The 21,980-nt window shown below is 46.9% G+C and overlaps 1 protein-coding gene across 2 annotated transcripts in view; it reads right to left on the bottom strand.

Moving 5' to 3' along the window:
* Positions 1–21,980, bottom strand: part of LOC144752201 (C-type lectin-like) — a 615,868-nt gene that overhangs the window by 573,192 nt on the left and 20,696 nt on the right. For both annotated transcript variants that reach the window (XM_078640150.1, XM_078640149.1), the window contains exon 2: positions 17,906–17,953. In XM_078640150.1, coding sequence (XP_078496276.1) covers positions 17,906–17,929 — 24 coding nt within the window. In that variant the 5' untranslated portion in view covers positions 17,930–17,953. The remainder of the gene's footprint in view (positions 1–17,905; positions 17,954–21,980) is intronic.

Genomic DNA, 21,980 nt, shown 5'->3' with positions numbered 1-21,980 from the left:
GCTCTCTTCCATAGTGCTGGAGCACAATCAGGCTGCCTAGTGCCATGTAGCACCTTTGCACTATAGTGAAACGGTGTCTGAGCGATGTCTAGCACAGGTTTGGTACTGGAAGGATACCCCTCGAGTGCAAAATACTATGAATAAACAAACTTTAAAATTTGTTCCACTTTGGATGTGTGCTGTACAGTGCAGCACACATGCAAATTAGAAAAAAACACTTTTTTTCTCTCCATTTTTAACTCCTGTCTCAAAGAGGCATTCCTTATTGGCACAAAACCATTTTGATTATTGTTAGTAGATAGAACTTTGCATCAGAACTCATAGGTGGTCGCATGACAACGCCCTTGTACTACCCATGGAACACCGCCTTGATACAAAGCAATGCAAAGGGCTCAAAGCGCTGCCTTGTGTTAGCTTCGGGCAACATTTGGAAGTGAAATCCAAAATAAACTTTTGGCACAGGATTGTGTCACTTCCGTGGCACAGACAAAAAGCTAAATGTTAGTTAATATGTCATGAAGTTTCTAGCACTGGCTGAGCAGTATGGAAACTGGATACACTATTGATAACAAGTTGAACGATTATGACTGTGTGGCATATTTAACCCAACTGATATAGTCTTTATTTTGCTTCCGTGCTCTCTGCTGTCCGTTTATAAACCTCACTAGCAGCCCGTCCCGACAATGTCTGGGGATGAATGCGTGTGCGATTCACGCTGTTAGTTTGAGTGCTTTGAGGCCTCCCCTGAGCCCCGGACTAAATTTCAATCGTGAAGTGGCTTTTATCGTGTGGTACGCTGCCTACCTTTAGTGTCCGTTGGAGCCGTTGTAGCATGAATGGCGCGCTGAGTGAATGGCGTGTTTGTGCGCCCCTTTATTTATTTTTATTGTGCAGCCCCCTTTGTCAAAGCTGATGGCCAGAAAGGAGTAAAGGTTTGTATTTGTTTCCAATTTACGACGCAGTATGGCAAGGTCCGTGAATGCGGCGCACGTTGGTGTTTGGAGACGGCCGTGTCAGAAGTCAGCAGAACGCGAAGGTGGAGCGTGAATGTGTGCGCACATTGCTTGTGAAAGCCGCGCCCCTTTTTTCAATTTTTTGTCCAGTCCCCTCTGACAACGCTGACGCCTACAAAGGTTGTGCCGCACTATATAGGAGTAATGCTGTCTGAATGTCAATGGGCGTGAATGCGGCGCACCTTGGTGTTTGGAGACGGTCGTGTGATAACTGAGCACAACGCCAAGCTGGAGCGTGAATGGTCGCGCACATTGCTTGTGAAAGCCGCACTACTGAACTCCGCGGCCATTTTATTTTTTTATTTGGTCCACGCCCCTCTGACAACGCTGCACGCCCACGGACTTGTGAATTAAAATGGCGCTAGGGTAACGGAAGTGACTTTATTCGGGTGGTCCCACGCGTCAACTAAAAACAAAAGTTAGTCTTGGAGGTCTGGAAAGTAATGTTTTCCGTGCTCAAGACTATACTAACAAGTGTAGATAGTGGTCGACATGTTTCTCGCTCATGGTTTAATCACCAGCGATTCATCAGGACCTATGAAGGGTACTCGTACTATCAGGTCCTGGCGGAGAGGGGTAGGCGAACACACGCGGGCACGGGAGCAAAATCCGTAGGATTGTCTTGTAGAAGGCCGCTTTGCCTCCTTAAGAATGTTCATACACTCCGGATTCAGCTGTAAATGCCCGTACTGGATGACTTCAGGAGCCATGCTGCCAAGCGCAGGGAGGGCAGATTGGGGTGAAACACTCGCCCCTCCTGTTTGGACAGAAGATCCGGGCGACAAGGCAATCTCCTGTGTGGCCTGATTGACAACTGGAGGAGATCTGGGAACCACCACTGGCGTGGCCACTCCGGGCAAATCAGTATCATTCTGGAGTCGGTCTTGTACATCCGGTTGATCACTGCTGGTATCAACGGTGTCGGTGGAAAGGCGTACAGCAAATTTTGACACCAGTCTATCAAAAGGGCATTCCCTTGAGACCCTTTCTGGGAGAACCTGGACGCGAAGAAGGGGCGTTTTGTGTTTGCCGCGTCTGCGAACAGATCGATGTCTGGCGTTCCCCAAGCCTGGAAAATGCTGTGCACGACGTCTTCGTTGAGAACCCAGTCATGCGCTTCGACGAAGTCTCTGCTGAGGCCGTCCGCCTGTGAGTTGAGACTCCCTGGTAGGTGAACTGCTGTTATGGACAGGTCTCGTGCCAGTAACCAATGCCAGATGGTCTGGGCTTCTATGGACAGAGTCCTGGATCTGGTACCCCCCCTGCTTGTTTAAGTAATACATGGTAGTTGTATTGTCTGTTTGCACCAGGAGGGACCGAGTCTGTAGAGATGGAGCCAGGGACTTGAGAGCAAGATGGACCGCTCTGAGTTCGAGTAGATTAATGCGATATCCTTTCTCGAAGTCTGACCATAGCCCTTGTACCTGCAGAGGGCCCATATGTGCCCCCCAACCTTGGAGAGAGGCATCTGTGATTAGAGTCTGCGTTGGTGCGTCCTGATGAAAAGGAACTCCCTTCATTAAGTGTGCCTTCTTCATCCACCACCGAATGGAATCTCTTGCCAACTGTTGGAGATGAATTCGATCCTCCCAGCATCCCGTCCTCTGTTTCCACTGATCTTCCAGACACTGCTGCAGAGGACGCATCTGCAAACGTGCGTTTAGCACGATGAATATGCACGATGCCATGGACCCCAGGAGAGAGGACACTTGCCGAACTGTCGGACGTGCATACTGGAGGAGAAGCACGCACTTCGCCTTGATAGATGGCCATCTCTCCTCCGAAAGACACACGTTTTCTTTTTCTGTGTCCAGTTGGGCACCCAGGTAGTGGATCTTCTGGGTGGGATTCATTATGGACTTCTTGTAGTTGACTTGCAGACCCAACTTGCACATGAGTTGGAGGCATATCGATAGATGCTCCTCTAGTAGCGATGGGGATGAACTCTTCAGAAGCCAGTCGTCTAAGTACAGATATATGTAAATCCGTCTCTTTCGAAGACAAGCCGCAACTACCGCCATACATTTTGAAAATGTTCTGGGAGCTGATCTCAGGCCAAAAGGGAGTACTGAGTACTGGTAATGATGAGCCCCTACTTGGAACCTGAGGAACTTGCGATGTTTTCTGGATACCGGAATATGAAAGTAAGCATCTTTCAGATCGATGGAGCACATCCAATCCCCTTGGTGTAATTGAGGGAAGATCTGATGAACAGCCAGCATTCGAAATCTCTCCTTCCGAATGAATTTGTTCAACCGTCTCAAATCCAGAATGGGTCTGAACTCCGTAGCTGGACCTTTTTTCTTTACGAGAAAAAATCGAGAGTACAGGCCTTGACATCTCTGTTGAGATGGTACTGGTTCTATGGCGTTCTTCTTCAGAAGGACGTTCGCTTCCTGTTGCAAGCGCTTTATATTCCACTGAACCATCTTTAGAGGACGTATGACAGGAGGTGGCTTCTTGAATCTCAAAAGGTACCCGCTCTGAATGATACTCAGCACCCATCTGTCCTTTGTGATTGGTTTCCACTCGTCCAGATACCACACAATACTTCCTCCAACCGGAGTGGCACACGGTTGTGGAGGAAGCATCCGTTCATTGTTTTTGAGGCTGCTTGGTAGCAGATGATTGCTGCCTGTTTCCATTGCCTCTGCCTCGTCCAGGTCGTCGCTGTTGGAATTACGACCTCTGTTGATTCTGGCCTTGATTTTGCGAGGACCAATTCGTCTGTTGGCCCCTCTGCTGAAAAGATCTTTTGTCTAAGGGACGAAAATTACCCCGACGTCTAAATTCTTTTTTCTTTTCAAGACCTACGGCTTTCAGAGTGTCCAACTCCACTTTCATTTTAGACATTTCGTCGTCAGCGTGAGATCCAAACCGAGTCGAACCATTAAAAGGTAAATTTACCATTTTCCTCTGAGCCTCCGGCTTTAGCCCCGTAAGGCGAAGCCAAGCCGTACGTCTAGCACAAACACCATGTGCATAACCATGAGCTGACAGATCCGCCGCATCAGCCGCCGCACTAATACTCTGGTTAGCCACCAATCCTCCTTCTTCCACTATTTCTAGGAAGTCTTTCTGATCCTCCTTAGGGAGTTTATCTGCAAAACGAGCCACTGAGTCCCAGAGCAGACGATCATAGCGGCCCAATAAGGCTGACGCACTGGCCACTCTCATGACCGAACCTGAGGTGTTGCACATTCTTCTCCCCAAGGAATCCATACTCTTGCTATCCTTTTCAGGTGGAGCAGAAGAGGTAGATGCTGCAGAATGTGCTTTTCTGACTGCCGCCACAATAAGTGAATCTGGAGGAGGGTCAGAACGCAAAAATAAAGGATCTTCTGCTGGAGCCCTGTACTTCTTTGCAATCCTAGAAGGACCTGAACCCACCGTGGCCGGAGTTAAGAATGTTCTCATTGCTGGTTCTATCAACCCGGGCACTAACGGCAGAAGAGGCCTACCAGTCGTCTTGTGATGCAGGGTTTCAAAGATGACTGACGTTGCTATTTGGGGAACTGCCATCTTGATCTTGAACTTATTCGCCCCACGACACAACACATCATTAAATGTGCCCAAATCATCCACTGGAGACACTCTGGACGGAGGAGTAGATGAAATAGTAGGAGAATAGTCTCTATATGAAGATCTTAAAGAAGATTTAGATGACGTAGAAGATGGTGAAGGAGTTCTACTCCGCCTCTGAGGAGTTGCCGATCGCTGCCTCCTTCATTACCTTGAACGTGATTTCTCTCTCACTAAGGACCTCGAGCGTGATCTTCTATGCAGCTCCGTCTGAGGGACCGGAGCCCTCATCCCCATCAGTCCTGCATCTGGACGCATCTTCCAATGTCTCAGGCTTTCCAGCCACCTCGGTGACAAGTTAATAGGCTGCCCTACACGCTCAGGTGAAGCCTCAGGTGACACCTGCACAATATGCAGTCCTGTTGAAGACTTGGAGGCTCTGGAAACTACACTGTGCTCAGAAACCAATGAGCCAGATGGAGTCCGTTGTCTGGGCACCAATTGTCTGTCATCCGACACCTGCCCTGAGGTTGAGCCCGAATGAGCCACCACAGAAGAGTCCTGGTGCACTATCTCTTGCCCCACCGCAGACCTGTCGTCTTGCTGGTCACGCGGAGAAGACACCACTATATGTTCTGGACTGATGTCTGACCTCGACAAAGACCTAATTGAGGTCCGAGAGGCCGGTCTTGATAGTCTCGACGCCGAGCTGTGTTCAGGTGGGGGAGACCTAGACACTCCATGCTTCGAGCCCGAAGCAAGCTTCGACATCGACTTATGTCGCGATGGAGACCTTGATCTTCTCTTTTTAGGTCTCGACGTCGAATCCTTCGACGCCGTCCTTTCTCTCGACGTCGACCTCTTCTTCGACGACGTCGTAAGTCTCTCTCTCGACCTCGGTCTATCCTTCGACGTCGACATTTTCTTCGACGTCGACACACCATCCTTCGACGTCAGACGCCTCTCTTCCCTCGACATCGATCTCTCACGAGTCTTCGACGTCGAACGTGGCGCCCCGACGTCGTCCTTACAGCAATCGACACCAGATGTCTCGACGTCGACAAGGATTTCGGCGGCGACTGTCGAGACGCTGAACCTTGCCTCACCGGCAAAGTTCTCGACGTCGACGGAGCCCTCTTCGACGCCGACGGCGATCTGGATCTCGACGTCGAACGCACCTTTTTTGACGGCGACGCTCCCTGGAGTCGATTTTTCTTAGTTCTACCTTCTGGAGACGCTGATCTTCGACGTTTAGGATAAGAAGATGGCTTAGCAGATGATAATAAGCCCTTGGAACTTTTCTCACCACGGTTTTCTCTCTCCAGAAGGCCCAGCAACCTCATTTTCTCCCTTTCTCTTAAAGTTCTACTAGAAAGGTTGAGGCAGTGATAACAATCTTCCACCTTATGAGAAGCTGGAAGACACACCACACAAACAGAGTGTGGATCCGTTTTTGACATCTTCCCACAGGAAGGACATTTGTAAAATAAAGGTGGCATTCTGGCTAAAAAATCACCAACAGTTAGTCAGAACACGATATTAAACACCACCAAAATAATCTTTTGCCAAAAAAAGGTAAGAAAAACCAACTTCTGACAGAAAAATACTACAAATGAGCAGAGCTCAAGTTCCAGGTTCCTCACAGAACAAGCCGGAAAAAAGAACTGACCTAACTGTCACCTGTGGTGCATGATGGGAACAGAGTTCTCCTAGAGGCCTTAAAGGCAAAGTGTGCAGATTCTCTGGGGCCTTAAAGGCAGGGTGCCAGTCTGATTTTCTGTACACAGACAATTTTTCATATGCAGCCTTTTAGGCTAATAACTGTTTACAACAGGTTCTTTAATGAAAATAAAAGTTTTTCATGGTTATGAAATGCATTTTGGGCTCATGCCTGTTTATTGCATTTATATACAGCATATTTTCATGCTTCAGAACATGTGTAATTTTGGCTTTATTAGCCTATGTATATGTTAGGCTGCATATTATGGTTATTATACATGTATATGTGTATAATTAGTTTAGTACTATGTACTTTTGATATATTTACACATATATATGTATATTGTTATGTGTTCCGGGTTCCCGCCCATGGGCGGAGATAATTCAGTGCTTATGACGTTAATAAGTATCCCCTGGAAGAGAACTATTCCCTGTCCGCACTCTCCAGAGCAAGCAATACAACTTTGCTCCTGCCCAGGCGTGAGCAGAGATAACAGCTGCTCCTGCCCAGGCAAGAACAAAGGGATGGAGCCTGCTCCCTTCAGCATACTGTATTACAGTATGGTGCTGGCTAATGAGTGGCTGGGGCTGCAGGGGATTTGGGGATCGCCCTCTGCCCCCCGAAGAGAGGGACATTGCTGGGTGCCCAGATGACAATTAGGGCACCCAACTGTAATACATGTGGCCGGCTTCCACCAGGTGAGCTGACAGGGGCAGCCCCAAGTACTATTATGTTCTGGGTGCCCTAGGTGGGAAACAGGGCACCCAGTGCTAAAATAAAACCGCAGTTCCTGCCGGCACTCGCAATGAATGCCAGTTAGGCAGCTGGCAGGGGTCTCAGAAGCTGTGGTGGAAGTCTCATGGATGTGATACAAAAGGGGATGATGGACGGAGCGTTTGAGCAAATCAAACACTCACCCCCAGTCAACTGATCTGGGTTTAATCCATCACCATTCTTTAGTTCACTCAGCCACCCCAGTTCAGACATGGCTATATGCAAATCAGTCTGACCCTGTGCCTTATGTATCGCTTTGTTCGCCCTAAGTGTGGCAGGGTATACTCAGACGCGAGTCCCTTGTTCACTTGGCCACTGGATTCAAGATAGCCTGGCTGATGAGGATTATGAATCCGAAACCGGTCCCAGGACGCTTGTTTCCGGTCCAGGGAAGACATGGCTTGGCAGTTCGGACTGGACTGTTCCCATAAGGCACAGGGTCAGACTGATTTGCATATAGCCATGTCTGAACTGGGGTGGCTGAGTGAACTAAAGAATGGTGATGGATTAAACCCAGATCAGTTGACTGGGGGTGAGTGTTTGATTTGTTCAAACGCTCCGTCCATCATCCCCTTTTGTAGCGGAAGTCTCATGGACCCTAACTTTAGAAAAAGGTTGTGGGTGCTCTGAGTGGGATCGTGAACATGGCTGTTTCAGCCCGAAATGCGTCGACGTTTGCTTGCCCACACGCCACCTATGGATTACTAAATAAAATTTTCTCAGTTCCAAGGGAGTTATGTCTCTTGAAGTAGTCCCTTTCAGAGCCGTCTCGTATATATATGTGATCAAGGCTCAAGCGAGCCGAAACGCGTTATGGCGACTGGTGAGGAGCAATAAAATATCGTTTTGCACCATACCTGGGTCCTTGTCTGTCTCTGAAGGCAATCCTGTAACATACGGAGAAGTGTGATATATATATATTGTGATGTCATGAGTGATGTTATTTGAGATGTCATCAGTGATGTCATGAGTGATGTCACTGACCATGTCATGAGTGATGTAATATGTGACGTCATCAGCAGTGCATTGCGGGCGTGCGAGTTATAGTTAGCTGAACTAACTATAACGGGGGAATGTCAATGGTTTTGTACGAGTGAAATGTCCAAATAACTATAACTCCCCTGAAACCTATGTTTTTTCAGTGAATTTCCAAGGTTTTTTAAATGCTAATTCCATACTATAACGTGCCTGAAACCTATGTTTTTTTCAGTGAATTTCAAAGGTTTTTTAAATGCTAATTTGTAACTATAAAGTGCCTGAAACCTATAGTTTTTTCAGTTAATTTCAAAGGTTTTTTAAATGATAGTTTCTAACTATGTGTACAGAGGTAAGACGTGAAGAAAGAAGAAGAAATACACAGAAAGAAGAAAAATAAATGCAGAAAGAAGCAACAGAAGTCCTCAAAGACAAAGAAAAGTGCAGGAAGAAGGAAGACGCGCAGAAAGAACAAACACAGGAGCAGAAAGAGGCCTTGTTGCAAAATCATCCTGTACCCTCAACTTTATAAGATGGGTACTGGTGGTAACTGATTGACTTACCAGTCCTAGAGCCAGTGCTATGCTAAAAGACACTTAGAATACAGTTAAAACACCTACATACACTAGGGAACACTATGCGTTGGGCTACCCCTGTGATTACCATGGCCTCCTCTTTAAGACCCTAGTACATAATAGGGCAGGGGAATTAAAACTACCTCTTAAAACGCGCCACAGGGTGTGTTTGCACACTGGTGAAGGGAGGGGGGGCTGGGCTGACGTGAGCAAGCACGGCCTGTGGCCGCTTTAATTTGGGAGATAAAGTCCCCTTGAATCCTGTCTCTTGGGTCCAACTAGTACACCAGGTATCTCCAGTTAGCGCCACAGAGCTGTGTTGCACAGAGGTGTAAAAAGGGGCACGGCTGGACCACCTCTCTGCAACTCAGCGCAGTGGCGCTTACTGGAAGCATCTGGTGGGCTAGTTGGTCCCCAGGGCCCCTCCGGAATGAAGGGTAATTCTTTCCCAACTTAAAACACACCACAGGGCATGTTTGCACACGTCACCCCAGGCCCCATTCCCTTCCTTCACCACTGTGTAAACACGTCCTGTGGTCGTTTAAAGTTGGGAGATTAAGTCCCCTTGAATCATGAGGGTCCCTAGGATCAAACTAGCCCACTAGGTACCTCCAGTAAGCGCCGTTGCAGAGACGTGTAAAAAGGGACACGGCCTGGACCACCTCTCTGCAACGCAGCACAATAGCGCTTACTGGAAGCACCTGGTGGGCTAGTTGGCCCCCAGGGGCTCTCAGGATTGAAGGGGAATTATTTCCCCAACTTAAAACACACCACTGGGCGTGTTTGCACACATCACCTCAGGCCCCGTCCCCTCCCTTCACCACTGTGTAAACGTGCCCTGTGTCCGTTTTAACACCCTTTGGGCCCCCCATCCCTATACAAATATTGCCCCCGGGATTTGGCCCACCCGGGGGCTAATTATTAACGAAGCGCGGGAGTCTGCGCTTTGTTTTTTTTTCTTTCGCGCGAATCCGCGGTTCCTCTGCGGATTTTGCGGATTTTTATTTTTTATTTTTGGGCAGGAACCGCTAAGCAGGCCTAGGGGGCCAGGGTGTTTCTACCCTGCCCCCTTTCCGTGTTTTGCGCATTCGTTTTACTGATTTCTTGTGCCTCGGTTCTACAGAGGCACAAGATGGCTGCCAACACTTCCTGGTTTGGAGTGTTGACAACCAATTAGCATAAAGCTTGTGATCGGGAGGGTGCACGGATCCTGCGCAGCCATAGATATCGAAACTTTTAAAATTTTGATTTTCTCAGCAACTACTGAACGGATTTACACCATTTAACAAAAAGGGTTCTTTCCGAACCAAGGGCTACCTTTTTGCCAAATTTGGTGTAAATCCGTTCAGCAGTTTGGGCTGTAGCCATGTCTAAAGTTTCCTATGGGAAATTGCATGGACAAAACACGTTTTGGGACCCCCCTTTTTTCTCAGCCCCTGCTTGTCGAATCACCCTGAAACTTTCACGATAGGAGCAGACCAGACCGGGCCACGAGTTTTAAAAATTTCGTGAAAATTCATCAACCAGCGCCAAAGTTACTGGGAATAGAATGTTGCAAATTTCCTATGGAAAATAGGTCCTAACTATAACTCCCTACTGGCGCCCGCCAGCAGGTAATATATATATATTTATCTATATAGACAAATATAGATCCAAGAAAAACTCCTACTCCTCAAAGAAGAAATGCGTTACTTACCTGTAACTGCAGTTATCCAGTATTGGTATCTTTCATAGATTCACATGTCTGAATCATTCCCCGTCTTCGGGATGGGAGTCCCCGGTACATAAATAAAGTAATGTCCCATTAGACATATCGGGCCAGATGTAGGTAGGGTTTTACCGGTCGGTAACGGCCGAATTCGGCCGTTACCGACCGGTCAAAGGATTTTGAGATGTAGGGGGCAGAATTGGTAAATTTACCGTTCGGTAAATTTACCGATTCTGTACATTTACCGATCGGTATTTTTACCGATTCGGTAAATATGATATGTAGGTGGCACTCTTCTGAGTCCCACAAGCCCTACAAATTCGGTATTTTACCATCAAATTCAATTTGATGGTAAAATACCGAATCCGGTGTGCATGCACATGTGTGCATGCACACCTGTGCCATATGACAGGCAGACCTGCCCTTAGGGCAGGTATGCCTGCCACATGGCACCCGAACCTTTTTTGGGGGTGCTAGAGGGTGTCAAAGTGACACCCCCTGCACCCTTGTGAAAGTCGGTATTTACCGATTCGGTAAATACCGATTCGGTAATGCCCATTCATTCCTATGGGCTTCAAAGCCCATAGGAATGAATGGGCATTACCGGTCGGTATTTACCGAATCGGTAAATACCGACTTTTAAAGATTCGGTAAATCCACATCTGGATTTGCCTACATCTCGGTACTTCTATTTTACCGATTCATAAATACCGAATCGGTAAAATTCGGTATTTATGAGTCGGTAAAATAGAATTACCTACATCTGGCCCATAGAGTAATAGGCCAAAGGCCTAACATTAGTAACATATCCATGTCCTTTTGTAAAAAGGACCAAACTCTAGAAAAGAGCCAATCAGCTTTAATCACCCTCTGGAACCTTCTTGGAAGGAGCTCTAGTCCCTCAGATTTTCGTAAGCACAGTGCTAAGTAGGTGTATCACTGAGAGAACTAGATGAGCCCTTCCGGGGAGGTGGGTGGGTTGTATGTGAATCTATGAAAGATACCAATACTGGATAACTGCAGTTACAGGTAAGTAATGCATTTCTTATCCAGTATAAGGGTATCTTCATAGATTCACATGCCGGAATCAGAGTAGTAAGCAACGATAAGCACATTTCGGATGGTACAGCATATACAAATTCACCAGATAATAACATATCAATGTGAAACATAGAAAGTACCAAATTGCAATCAAAGAAACCATTAAGGAACACAATAGAGAAATGTGCGTAAACAAGAAAGGATGGTAGGATGAAATGAAGGCTCACCTCTATCGAAATAGATGACGAAGTACTGCCTGTCCCACTGCAGCATCCTTCATGAGTTCCGTATCTAAGCAGTAATGCTTGGTGAATGTATGCAGCGTCTTCCATGTTGCCGCTCTGCAAATGTCTGTGATAGGCATACCTGCAAAGAGTGCCATGGAGGAAGACATTGCCCTAGTGGAGTGGGCTCGGACCTTGGAACTTAGGGGTTGGCCCGCTTGCTGGTGGCAGAACGTAATAGCTGCAGAGATCCAGTGAGATATACTTTGTTTAGTGAGTGGAAGACCTTTTCGAAGTTGACTGTAAGCCACAAAGAGTTGGTTGGACTTCGTAAGGTATTTGTCTTGTCATGTAAAACTTTAGGCAGCGTTTAAGATCCAGAGAATGCAGAGTTCTTTCTACAATTGTGTGAGGATGTGAAAAAAAGGAACGTAAGACTATAGGTTCATTGAGATGGAAGTCTGACGGGACCTTAGGCACAAACTTAGGATTTTTTCAAAGTATAACCCTTTAGTGTTTGAACTGAAGGAAAGGGTCTTGAATTGAAAATGTCTGGAGCTCACTTACTCGCCTTGCTGAGGTAAAGGCCAGAAGGAACGCCGTTTTCCAGGAAAGATACTTCAGATCAGCTCTGTGTCTCGGCTCAAAAGGATGTTTCATGAGCTGAGCAAGAACTGTGTTGAGTTGCCAAGTGGGAGGTAAAGTCTTTACAGGAGGAAAAGTCCTGAACAGGCCTTTAAGAAACTGGTTGATCAACCTGTTAGACCAAAGAGAAGGGCCAGCAGAAGATCTTCTGAAATGGGATATTGCTGCCAAGTGAACTTTAATGGAAGCGTGAGCAAGACCTGAATTCGCCAGATGGAGAAGGTAAGGCAATATTTGTACTGGAGAAGATGAAAGAGGGTGTATCTTCTTTGACTTGCACCAGATGCAGAACCTTTTCCATTGTAAGGAGTATGTTTTGTTAGTACTGTCTGCTGGAGCTCGAGCCAGAACTGCTCTACAATCCGGCAGAATGTCAAGGCCTTGGAATTTCCTGAACTCAGGAGATAAGCGGATAATCTGAGAGATGCCGGATCTGGATGCTGGACTTGTTGGTGGTTCATTGTGAGAAGAGAGGGAAACGGTTTCAACTGGATCAGCGGTTCCAGGGAGAGAAGGTGAAGCTCCGTGAACCAATGCAGACGTGACCAAGCTGGGGCTATCAGAATAAGCGTGCAAGGCTCCGCTTTCAATTTCCTGAGAACCCTGGGACTCAGTAGAAATGGTGGAAAAGCGAATGCAAAGACGTTGCACCATGCCATCGAAAATGCATTCCCTAGAGATCCCTTCTGGGGATGCCAGCTTGCGATGTGTTGGCATTTGGCGTTCTGCCTTGTAGCGAACAAGTCCAGGAGAGGAGAGCACCATTGAGAGAATATGTGGTTGAGAGTCCGCTGATTCAATTCCCATTCATGACACGCCTCCTGTTGTCTGCTCAGAGAATCGGCCAGAACATTGTCCGTTCCTGGGACGTACTCTGCCCGAAGAGAAATGTTGTGAAGGAGCAACCAGTTCCAGATCTTTTTGCGACTAGTGAGAGAGTGTTAGAGAGCAAGTTCCCCCTTGCTTGTTTAGATAGTGCATCGTCGTGGTATTGTCCGTATGTACGAGCACTAGAGAATTTCTGATTCTTGGTAGGAATGCCAGTAGAGCGAGATAGACAGCTCGCAGTTCGAGGAGATTTATGTGGATTTGTGTTTCGGAATGGGACCACTTCCCGCTGATCTGTAGTTCTTGGATGAAAGCTCCCCAACCTTCCAGGGACGCATCTGTTGTGATGATATGCAGCGAAGCTGGAAGCAAGAAAGGCAAGCCTTGAGAAAGGTTCTGAGGGCAAATCCACCACTTTAGAGCTTTGATCATTTGAGGGGTCACTCGGATTACATCGTCGAAGGAACCTGTACATTGGACCCACTGAGCTGATAGCGCCTCTTGAAGAGGGCGCATGTGAAGACGACAGTGTGGAACTAGTAGAATGCATAAAGACATCATCCCCAGTAGGGATTTGAAAAGGCGTACTGTTAAAGACTTCTTGAAACGTATGTGAGTTGCCAATGAAAAAAGCTTGTCTTTTCGCTCCTGTGAAGGAAACGCTTTCTTCTCGGTCGTGTCGAGAGTAGCACCCAGGAAGTTTACACGCTGGGAAGGCCGGAGGATAGATTTGTCCCGATTGAGAGTGAGCCCCAAGCGATCGAAAAGCAGTAGACAAGCGTTGGAAGACGTGGACGCGTCTTCTAGAGATGGTGCCTTGACCAGCCAGCCATCCAGATATGGAAAGACCTGATGGAGTTGTTGCCTGAGATATGCGGCTACTGGAGAGAAGCATTTTGTAAAAATGCATGGCGCCGATTTGAGTCTGAATGGTAGGACACGGAATTGGAAGTGTCTGCCCGCTACTGCAAACCTCAACATTTTTTTGTGATTCCGGTGGATAGGGTTGTGAAAATAGGCATCCTGAAGATCCAGAGATACCATGTAGTCCTCCGCCTTGAGAAGTTGCAGTACTTCCTGGATGGTAACCATACGAAACAACTGCTTTTTTAAGAATTTGTTGAGGCTTCTCAGGTCTAAGATCGGTCTCCATTTTTTCTCCTTTTTGCGTACTAGGAAAAAGCGGGAGTAAAATCCTTTCCCCCGTTGACAAAGAGGAACCTTTTCTATAGCACCCTTCTGGAGCATAAGTGAAATCTCCTGGAGTAGAATATGTAGATTCTTGTGAAGCATAGATCGTGGAGGGGTGTGGGGACGAATTTGAGTGAACTCTAGTGAATGACCGAATTGAACTAATGCAGAACCCAACGGTCCGTTGTGATTTGTTTCCAATTTTTTAGGAAATGGGAAATTCTTCCTCCAACTGTTGAGGGCGGAGATGAAATGGAGACTGGCGGTAGTGAAAGGTCATTGTCACCGAGCACCGCCCTTTTGTTGACCACCTTTGCCACGTAAGGAGGATTTAGTAAAGGATGACTGTTGCTGCTGACGCTGCTGGTATTGTGGCCTATACTGTTGACTAGAAAAGTAGGAAGATCGGTTTTGGTAATTACCTCTTGTAGAGGATTGCCCTCTTCCTCTCGAGCCACGAAAAAGCAGATTCTTGAATTGCAGGGTACCCAAAGCTCTGGCAGTGTCGGTATATTTATTTACATCTTGAAGAGCTTTGTCAATGTGTGATCCGAAAAAAAGGTGGCCATCATTGGGCATGTCCAAAATTTTTGTTTGCACTTCCGGGAGGAATGAAGTTGCTTTCAACCAACCCTGCCGTTGTAATACAGCTGCGCCAGCTAGTTGGCGAAATCCAGTAGAGGCGATATCCATCGCGCAATCTATTATTTCGGATGCAGAACGTTCGCCTTCAAGCAAGATCTTTTTTGCTTCCTCTTTCGAATCATCTGGCAGGCCGCAAGATATGGAGCGATGTCTTCCCAAAACTGTCTGTTATAACGCCCTAACAGTGCCAAGGAATTGGATGCACGCACTGTCAAAGCCGATTGATGAGAAACGTTTCCCAATTTTATCCAGCTTTCGACCTTCCTTGTCCGAAAGGCGCGTATAGTGGGGCAGAAGGATTCTTTGATTTTCGTTGCGCAGCCTGCGTGATGACAGAGTCTGGTTTGGGATGTCCCGTCAGGCAAGCTGGAGCAGTATCTGGAGCTCTGTATTTCTTATTCAGACGAGGCAATACTGGGGGCACTGAGGAAGGGTTATGCATTATTTTCACACCCTGATCCCATATATATTCTATAATGGGTATAGATCTGACCGATTTCTTAAAGGGTTCCTTAAAATAATATAGGAAGCAATCTTGCTGGTGTGATGGCATAGGTATTTTGAAACGTTGCACTGCCCTTTTCACTATCTTGTGAAATCCCCCAATGTCTTCAGGAGGCGAGTCAGCCTGCGTAGGCATGGGAGAAGCAGGACGGGGTATGACATACTCGCCCCACTCATCATGAGTAGACTGGGAATCATGAAGTTCCCCTTCTTCATATGGATCCTCATCGTCTGTGGAAAGCGGAGGTGGTGAAATGACAGGCCCCAGCAGTAGATTTAAAGGCGGAAGCTGCGGTCTTGGCCGTGGAGATACAACTGGAGGTGGAGACTTGGCAGAAGTTGGGAATCTCTGCTTATAGTCCGTAATGAGGAATTGCAGGTCGGAAACCAAAGATGCTGGTGGACAAACCATGGGAGGTGGAGGCGGGTGGTATTCTTCAGGATAAACTGTCTGATCCTCCAGATGTTGGTCATCATAATCGGAACTGTCTTGATACTTCACGTTAAGTTCAGAAGGGCTTGTCGCTGTTCTAAACATACTACCCTCGTCAGAATCCTCTTCGTCTAAGAGGTGCGCTGGAGACAATGGCTGGACCCTACTAGGGGAAGTCAGGGCCGGCGTCAATGTACGTTTGGGGATTTTGAGATGGACGTACGTACTTTTCAGATTGGAATCCGTCGTCGCCGACGAGCCCGTCAACGGTGAAGCGCCGACAGGCACCATGGTCGATCGAGTTCCCGTTGACGGAGCCGTCGTCGACGATGTTGTCGTCGACGGAGCTTTCGTCGACGATGGAGTGGATGTCGATGGGACAGTCTTCGTCGACGAAGCCGTCGTCCACACTGTCGTCGGCGATCGTAGCATCAACGATTGTTTGGACGTCGACGATGACTTCTTTATTTTTATTGTCAATGAAACTGACCTACCGGCCGCCGACGATGGAGTCGTCGTCGTCGACAGTGAAGAAGAGGGGACAGAAGTGGAAACAGTCGTCGTCAATGAGGTGACACACAACATCGTAGACGTAGATTTCCTTGTCGTGGAAGCCACCGTCGACGAGGTTGTCGTCGACGGAGTGGAAGAAGGTTTTTTAAAGGTGTGAACAATCTCCTGAGGAAAAACCTTTGGTGGTAGAGCCTTCGGATGTACCTTTGAAGACTTTTTATGCCTCTTCTTTTGAGGTGGCTTCGACGAAGGGTCTCGAGAAGCCACCCTTGGTCTTTTTTGAGAGGACTTGGAGGATATGGAAGAACCCTCACTCTCCTCAGAAGAATCTAGCAGGTCTTTGTCTTTAAGCCTCTGCAGCCAAATCAAGAGGCGCCCCTCACGATCTTTGAGAGTCTTTGAAGAAAAGGTACGACATACCTTGCAGTCCTTTGAAGAATGATCCGGGTAAAGGCAGTAGAGACAATCTTTGTGTTGGTCATCCACATGAAGCCTCTTTTTACCACACGAACCACAGGGCCTAAAAAGGCCTTTCTTAGGTGTATCTGCCATGGAGAACTGAAGAACTTCACCCAGAAGATGGAATTAGCAAGAAGAAACACTGGAAACCCAGAAATGAAGAAAACTGAGCAGAGCTCAGAAGAGACTTCCTTAGCACGACGTGCGGTAGAAAATCTGAGGGACTAGAGCTCCTTCCAGGAAGGTACCAGAGGGTGGTGATAGCTGATTGGCTCTGCTCTAGAGTTTGGTCCTTTTTACAAAAGGACATGGATATGTTACTAATGTAAGGCCTTTGGCCTATTACTCTATATGTCTAATGGGACATTACTTTAATTATGTACGGGGGACTTCCATCCCGACGACAGGGAATGATTCAGGCATGTGAATCTATGAAAGATACCCTAATACTGGATAATAGGCATGTACTTGAGGCGTGTAGGTATAGGGCTTTTTTAATATTTGTCAGGGCTCCCACGACCCCGCAAAGAAAGAGAGACGCGTTTCGCCTGCGCAGCAGGCTTTATCAATCTAATTGGCGCCATGCATTTTAAGGTATATATAGCCCTCTCCTTCCTTAAAACACCAGTAGACATAGAAAATAGACTGTGCATACAGACCATCGCTGGTAAATACTTGTTATCCCCACACATATATTCAATACAAGTGCAAAGCAAAGATAAATACACATACCGGCAAAATGCGCAATCAACATATCTTGCTGGGGAATAAAGAAGATACATTCTCCTAAAAAATGAAAGCACATGAAACATATGTAGCGTCTACCAAAGGTGGAAGCTTGTCTCAGTGACAGACTGAGGTGCATAGATGTAATAAAGGCAGATTATGGTATACATACGAAAGGAGATTCAATGGTGTACTGTACGCCATAGTGGCTATTCACACCATAGTACATGAACACAACGTAATGATTTCTACACCTATGTAGTTTACAACAAGCCTTAAAATACACAAGACCATAACACGATAGAAGGAAACAATCCTGCAAGCAAAGAAGAAGCAAGTGAAATAAGTGAATGAAGAAATCTTATCTGAATAACGTGTGCCCATAATGGGGAAGAAAAGGGTAGGGTACCTGTGCAATAATTGTCCGTCCCATGGCAGGGGGTCCCTTCCTTTCCTCCTGTAAAAATATAAAACGGAAGAAAATCAGACCTAAAAATTAAAACTGATAGAATACATAGTGTGTCATACACATTATTTACAATAACATACATGTAGATGTAGATGCTCTTAATGTAAACATGGTTTCACAGAAAAGTTAAGCTCCTTACAACAGTGGGAAAACTAGGGACTAACAGTTTAACTTTCATGTAAATGTACATTAAGTTGCTTATCTTAGTTATGACCTCCCGGCTGTTTAGTCTCGAGTTCCAGAATCCATTTGGATTCTCGTTTCCGTAACAGTTGCAATCTATTTCCGCTCCGAGGGCCGATGTGTACCTGTTCAATGACAAAATAGCTCAACAGTGCACTGTTGGAAAGATGTTGCGTTTGGAAATGTCGTGCAACCGGGTAGTGTGCATCCCTGTTGTTTATGGCGCAAATACGCTCTAGGACTCTTTTTTGGCCATGAATGTTGCGCTGCCAATGTAGCGTAGTCCACACGGGCAGTCTAAGGCATACACTACAAAAGTGGTATTGCTCGTTAGAAATTGGGTGATCTGTTTCTTGTTGGATCTCCCTGGTACATTGTATTCTTTTACCATGTAGCTGTTCCGGCAGGCCTTACAGTGACCACAAGGGAAGAAACCGTTATGGTCCCCTTGTTCTCGTGTTTGTGTGATATCGTTACGGACCAGGATATCTTTTAGACTTCTGCCTTTCCTATAGGTGATTCTAGGGCGTGTGCATATATTTACCAATAGTGGAATCACCTGTAAGTATTGGCCAGTGTTTAGCAAAGATCTTGTGTATCTGCTGAGAATTACGTTTATACGTGGTAATGAGCCTTGTCTCTTGTGGCTCTACATTAGTGGCAGTGGCAGTGTCAGTGTTGTGCTCACTCAAAATATCTACTCTACGGGTTTAATTTACTTTATCCACTGCACCGTTGAGTACCCATTTGGGCTAACCTCTACTAGAAAACCTTGCAATCATGTTTTCTTTTTCAATGTCTAATGTTTCCTCAGTACTGCAGTTTCTCCTTGCCCTCAGTAGTTCTCCGTATGGAATACTCCCTTTCAGATTGTCTGGATGGCAACTGAGGGCATGGAGGATGGTGTTGCCATCAGTGATTTTTCTGGAAAAAAAAAATATATATATATATATGTATATATATATATATATATATATATATATATATAAGAACAGTCCCTGCCTGCTCTCGCCTGGAGCCCAATCCTGGATACCACAGCGCAGCGGAAGAAGAGAGGAGACCCAAGTGCAGGTGAGCAGTGTATTTTATTTCCTCGGGGAGACGGCACACCACAGCATGACGTTTCGGCCTTCACAGAGGCCTTGATCACATGACGCATGCTAGGGAGGAGGCAATTTTTAAAGTGCAAGTGCTAATTCAAATGGACACCCATTGGTGCAGCGTAGTCACATGTGGAGTGACTGGTATCATAGACATAGACAACTAGTCATTGTAAATTACATCTTGGGATAATCCCATATGCCAGACTCTGTGGAAATGCGCAAATAAAGTGCAAATGCAGTCTTAATCATACTGAGCAAAACACTGAAGCAATTCATTCATTGGATAATCCAAGACTTCAAGAATACAGTGCAAAGTTGGCAATGTGCAAAAACGTCCTTAAAGTGCAATTGGTGTCTTGTAAACATTGGTCATATATATATTGAGATAGAGAGAAAATAACAATAAATTAACAGCAGGTTCTGCTAATTTTTTAGGTGTCGGGTGGGCGGAGCAGCGAAGTTGCCACGCCCTGTGAGAGATGTTGTTAGAAAAAGGGTACTGTAAGCCCCGTCCCTCCTTTCCATTAGGTAGCGCCAGCGTTAATGGTAAATGCTGGCTTTCCAATGGAAAGGAGTGTTTTCAGGTGCCACCCTGTCCGCTTTTTAGACAGCCCCTACGGACAACATGGCCTGCTTTACGGCTGTAGTAACCAAGGGCCAGATGTAGGTCACGAAATACCGGTCGGTAATGGCCGAATTCGTCCGTTACCGACCGGTATTTAGGATTTGGCATGTAGGGGCCAAAATTTTACAGAATCGGTAAATTTACCGATTCAGTAAATTTACCGATTCTGTACAATACCGTATCGGTATTTTTACTGATTCGGTAAATCCCAGATGTAGGTGACACTCCTAGGAGTGCCACAGGCCCTTAAGAGTCGGTATTTTACCACCCAATCCTATTGGGTGGTAAAATACCGAATTCAGGTGTGCATGCACACCTGTGCCATGTGACACACAGACATGCCCTTAGGGCATGTCTGTGTGCTACATGTCACACATGCCTGTATTTGGGATGCTAGAGGGTGTCAAAGTGACACCCCCTGCACCCTGGCAGGATTCGGTATTTACCGATTCGGTAATTACCGAATCGGTATTTCCCATTGATTCCTATGGGCTTCACAGCCCATAGGAATCAATAGGAAATACCGATTCGGTATTTACCGAATCGGTAAATACCGAATGTTACCGATTCGGTAATTGAAAATGTAATTTTATCTACATCTCCCACCTTCTATTTTACCGATTCATAAATACCGAATCGGTAAAATTTGGTATTTATGAATCGGTAAAATAGAATTACCTACTTCTGGCCCTAAGTTTCTTATCAGTGGAGGCGTGATTTATTAACTACTCCGGCCAGGCACGGAGCTCACAGGCACAGGGGTTCACGGAGAGGACAGAGGGATCCCGCGAGACTCTGTAGTCTTAAAAGAAGGGGAATTCCCTCCCTCTCCTCGCTACTCTACGTCCACCCCACTCTCTGCTGTTCCGCCCCCTCCCTCGAGTGCTCTTTCAAGGGTGCTTGTTTCGATCGTGGTACATTAATGTTTAAATGAGACATATATGCTGCCAACGCTTGATTTTACCAAATGCATGCGCCCTGTCTGGAAATCTCACACTGAGAGCTCCCCGGATTGTCCTATGTGACCGGAATCAAGCATCCTAGGACTGGTTTCTGGCTATCAGCCTTCTTCAGCCAGGATAGCTTGACTCCAGTGACGCAGTGAGCACGGGACCCACGTCTGGGCAAACCCTTCCCACATAGGGTGAACAGCAAAACACACAAGGTGATGGACTGAATGTTGCACATTGGCAAAACATTCACCCCCAGTCACAGATCTGGATTTAATCCATCGTTATTTTGCTCACCACGCCACCCCAGTTCAGACAAGACTCTTGGCTGATGACGGTCCTAGGATGCTTGATTCCAGTCCAGGGAAGACATGGCTTCGCAGTTCAGGCTGGACTGTTCCCATGAGGCACAGGGTCAAGACTGATTTGCATATGGCCATGTCTGAACTGGGGTGGTGTGGTGAGCAAAATAACGATGGATTAAACCCAGATCTGTGACTGGGGGTGAATGTTTTGCCACTGTGCAAAATTCCGTCCATCACCTTGCGTGTTTTGTTAATTGAAAGGCAGCAAGGGTTCCGAGCTGGAGACACCAGGCTGCAGGACCTCTGTCAACACGTTAGTCTTGACTGCCACTGTAGTAATATGCAGGCCCAAGACCACCGCAGGCCTATGGCCCACCATAGCGAATGATGCCTCCTCCTCCGTAGGCAGGTTGGGGAGAGACAGCATGCCAGAATCTGGGAAGGTGTCCAGGCAACTGGCATCACCCAGTTCTTCATACCAGTTCATGTCCTAGGATTTATAAGGGGTCCTGCTCCCCCTCCCAATCCTCCTCATCCATTCCTACCATTCAGAATAGGGCAGGTTAAACAGCATGACAATCCGTGTCATCGGGAATGAGGATTGGGCAGGGGTAGCGGTGGGTGCTGGCAATGCCGAGGATCACAGCTGCGGATATGGATGCCGGGGAAGGTGCGACCGGCATCGGCCTTTATCCAATAGAGATCCAGTAGGAGGCCGTGGTGCCAGGGCTGGAGCCAATGGCGCAGAACCCGTGGGGGCTCGTTCATCCAAACCTGCGGGACCCGAATGCACACCGGCACGGTTAGGCTGGCCAAATATGGAGCACATGGTGTTGTAGAACTCCTTAA

The sequence above is a fragment of the Lissotriton helveticus genome, chromosome 4_2 (assembly GCF_964261635.1).
Source record: "Lissotriton helveticus chromosome 4_2, aLisHel1.1, whole genome shotgun sequence".
In the NCBI taxonomy this organism is placed as follows: domain Eukaryota; kingdom Metazoa; phylum Chordata; class Amphibia; order Caudata; family Salamandridae; genus Lissotriton; species Lissotriton helveticus.
This window is presented reverse-complemented; position numbering and strand designations above follow the sequence as displayed.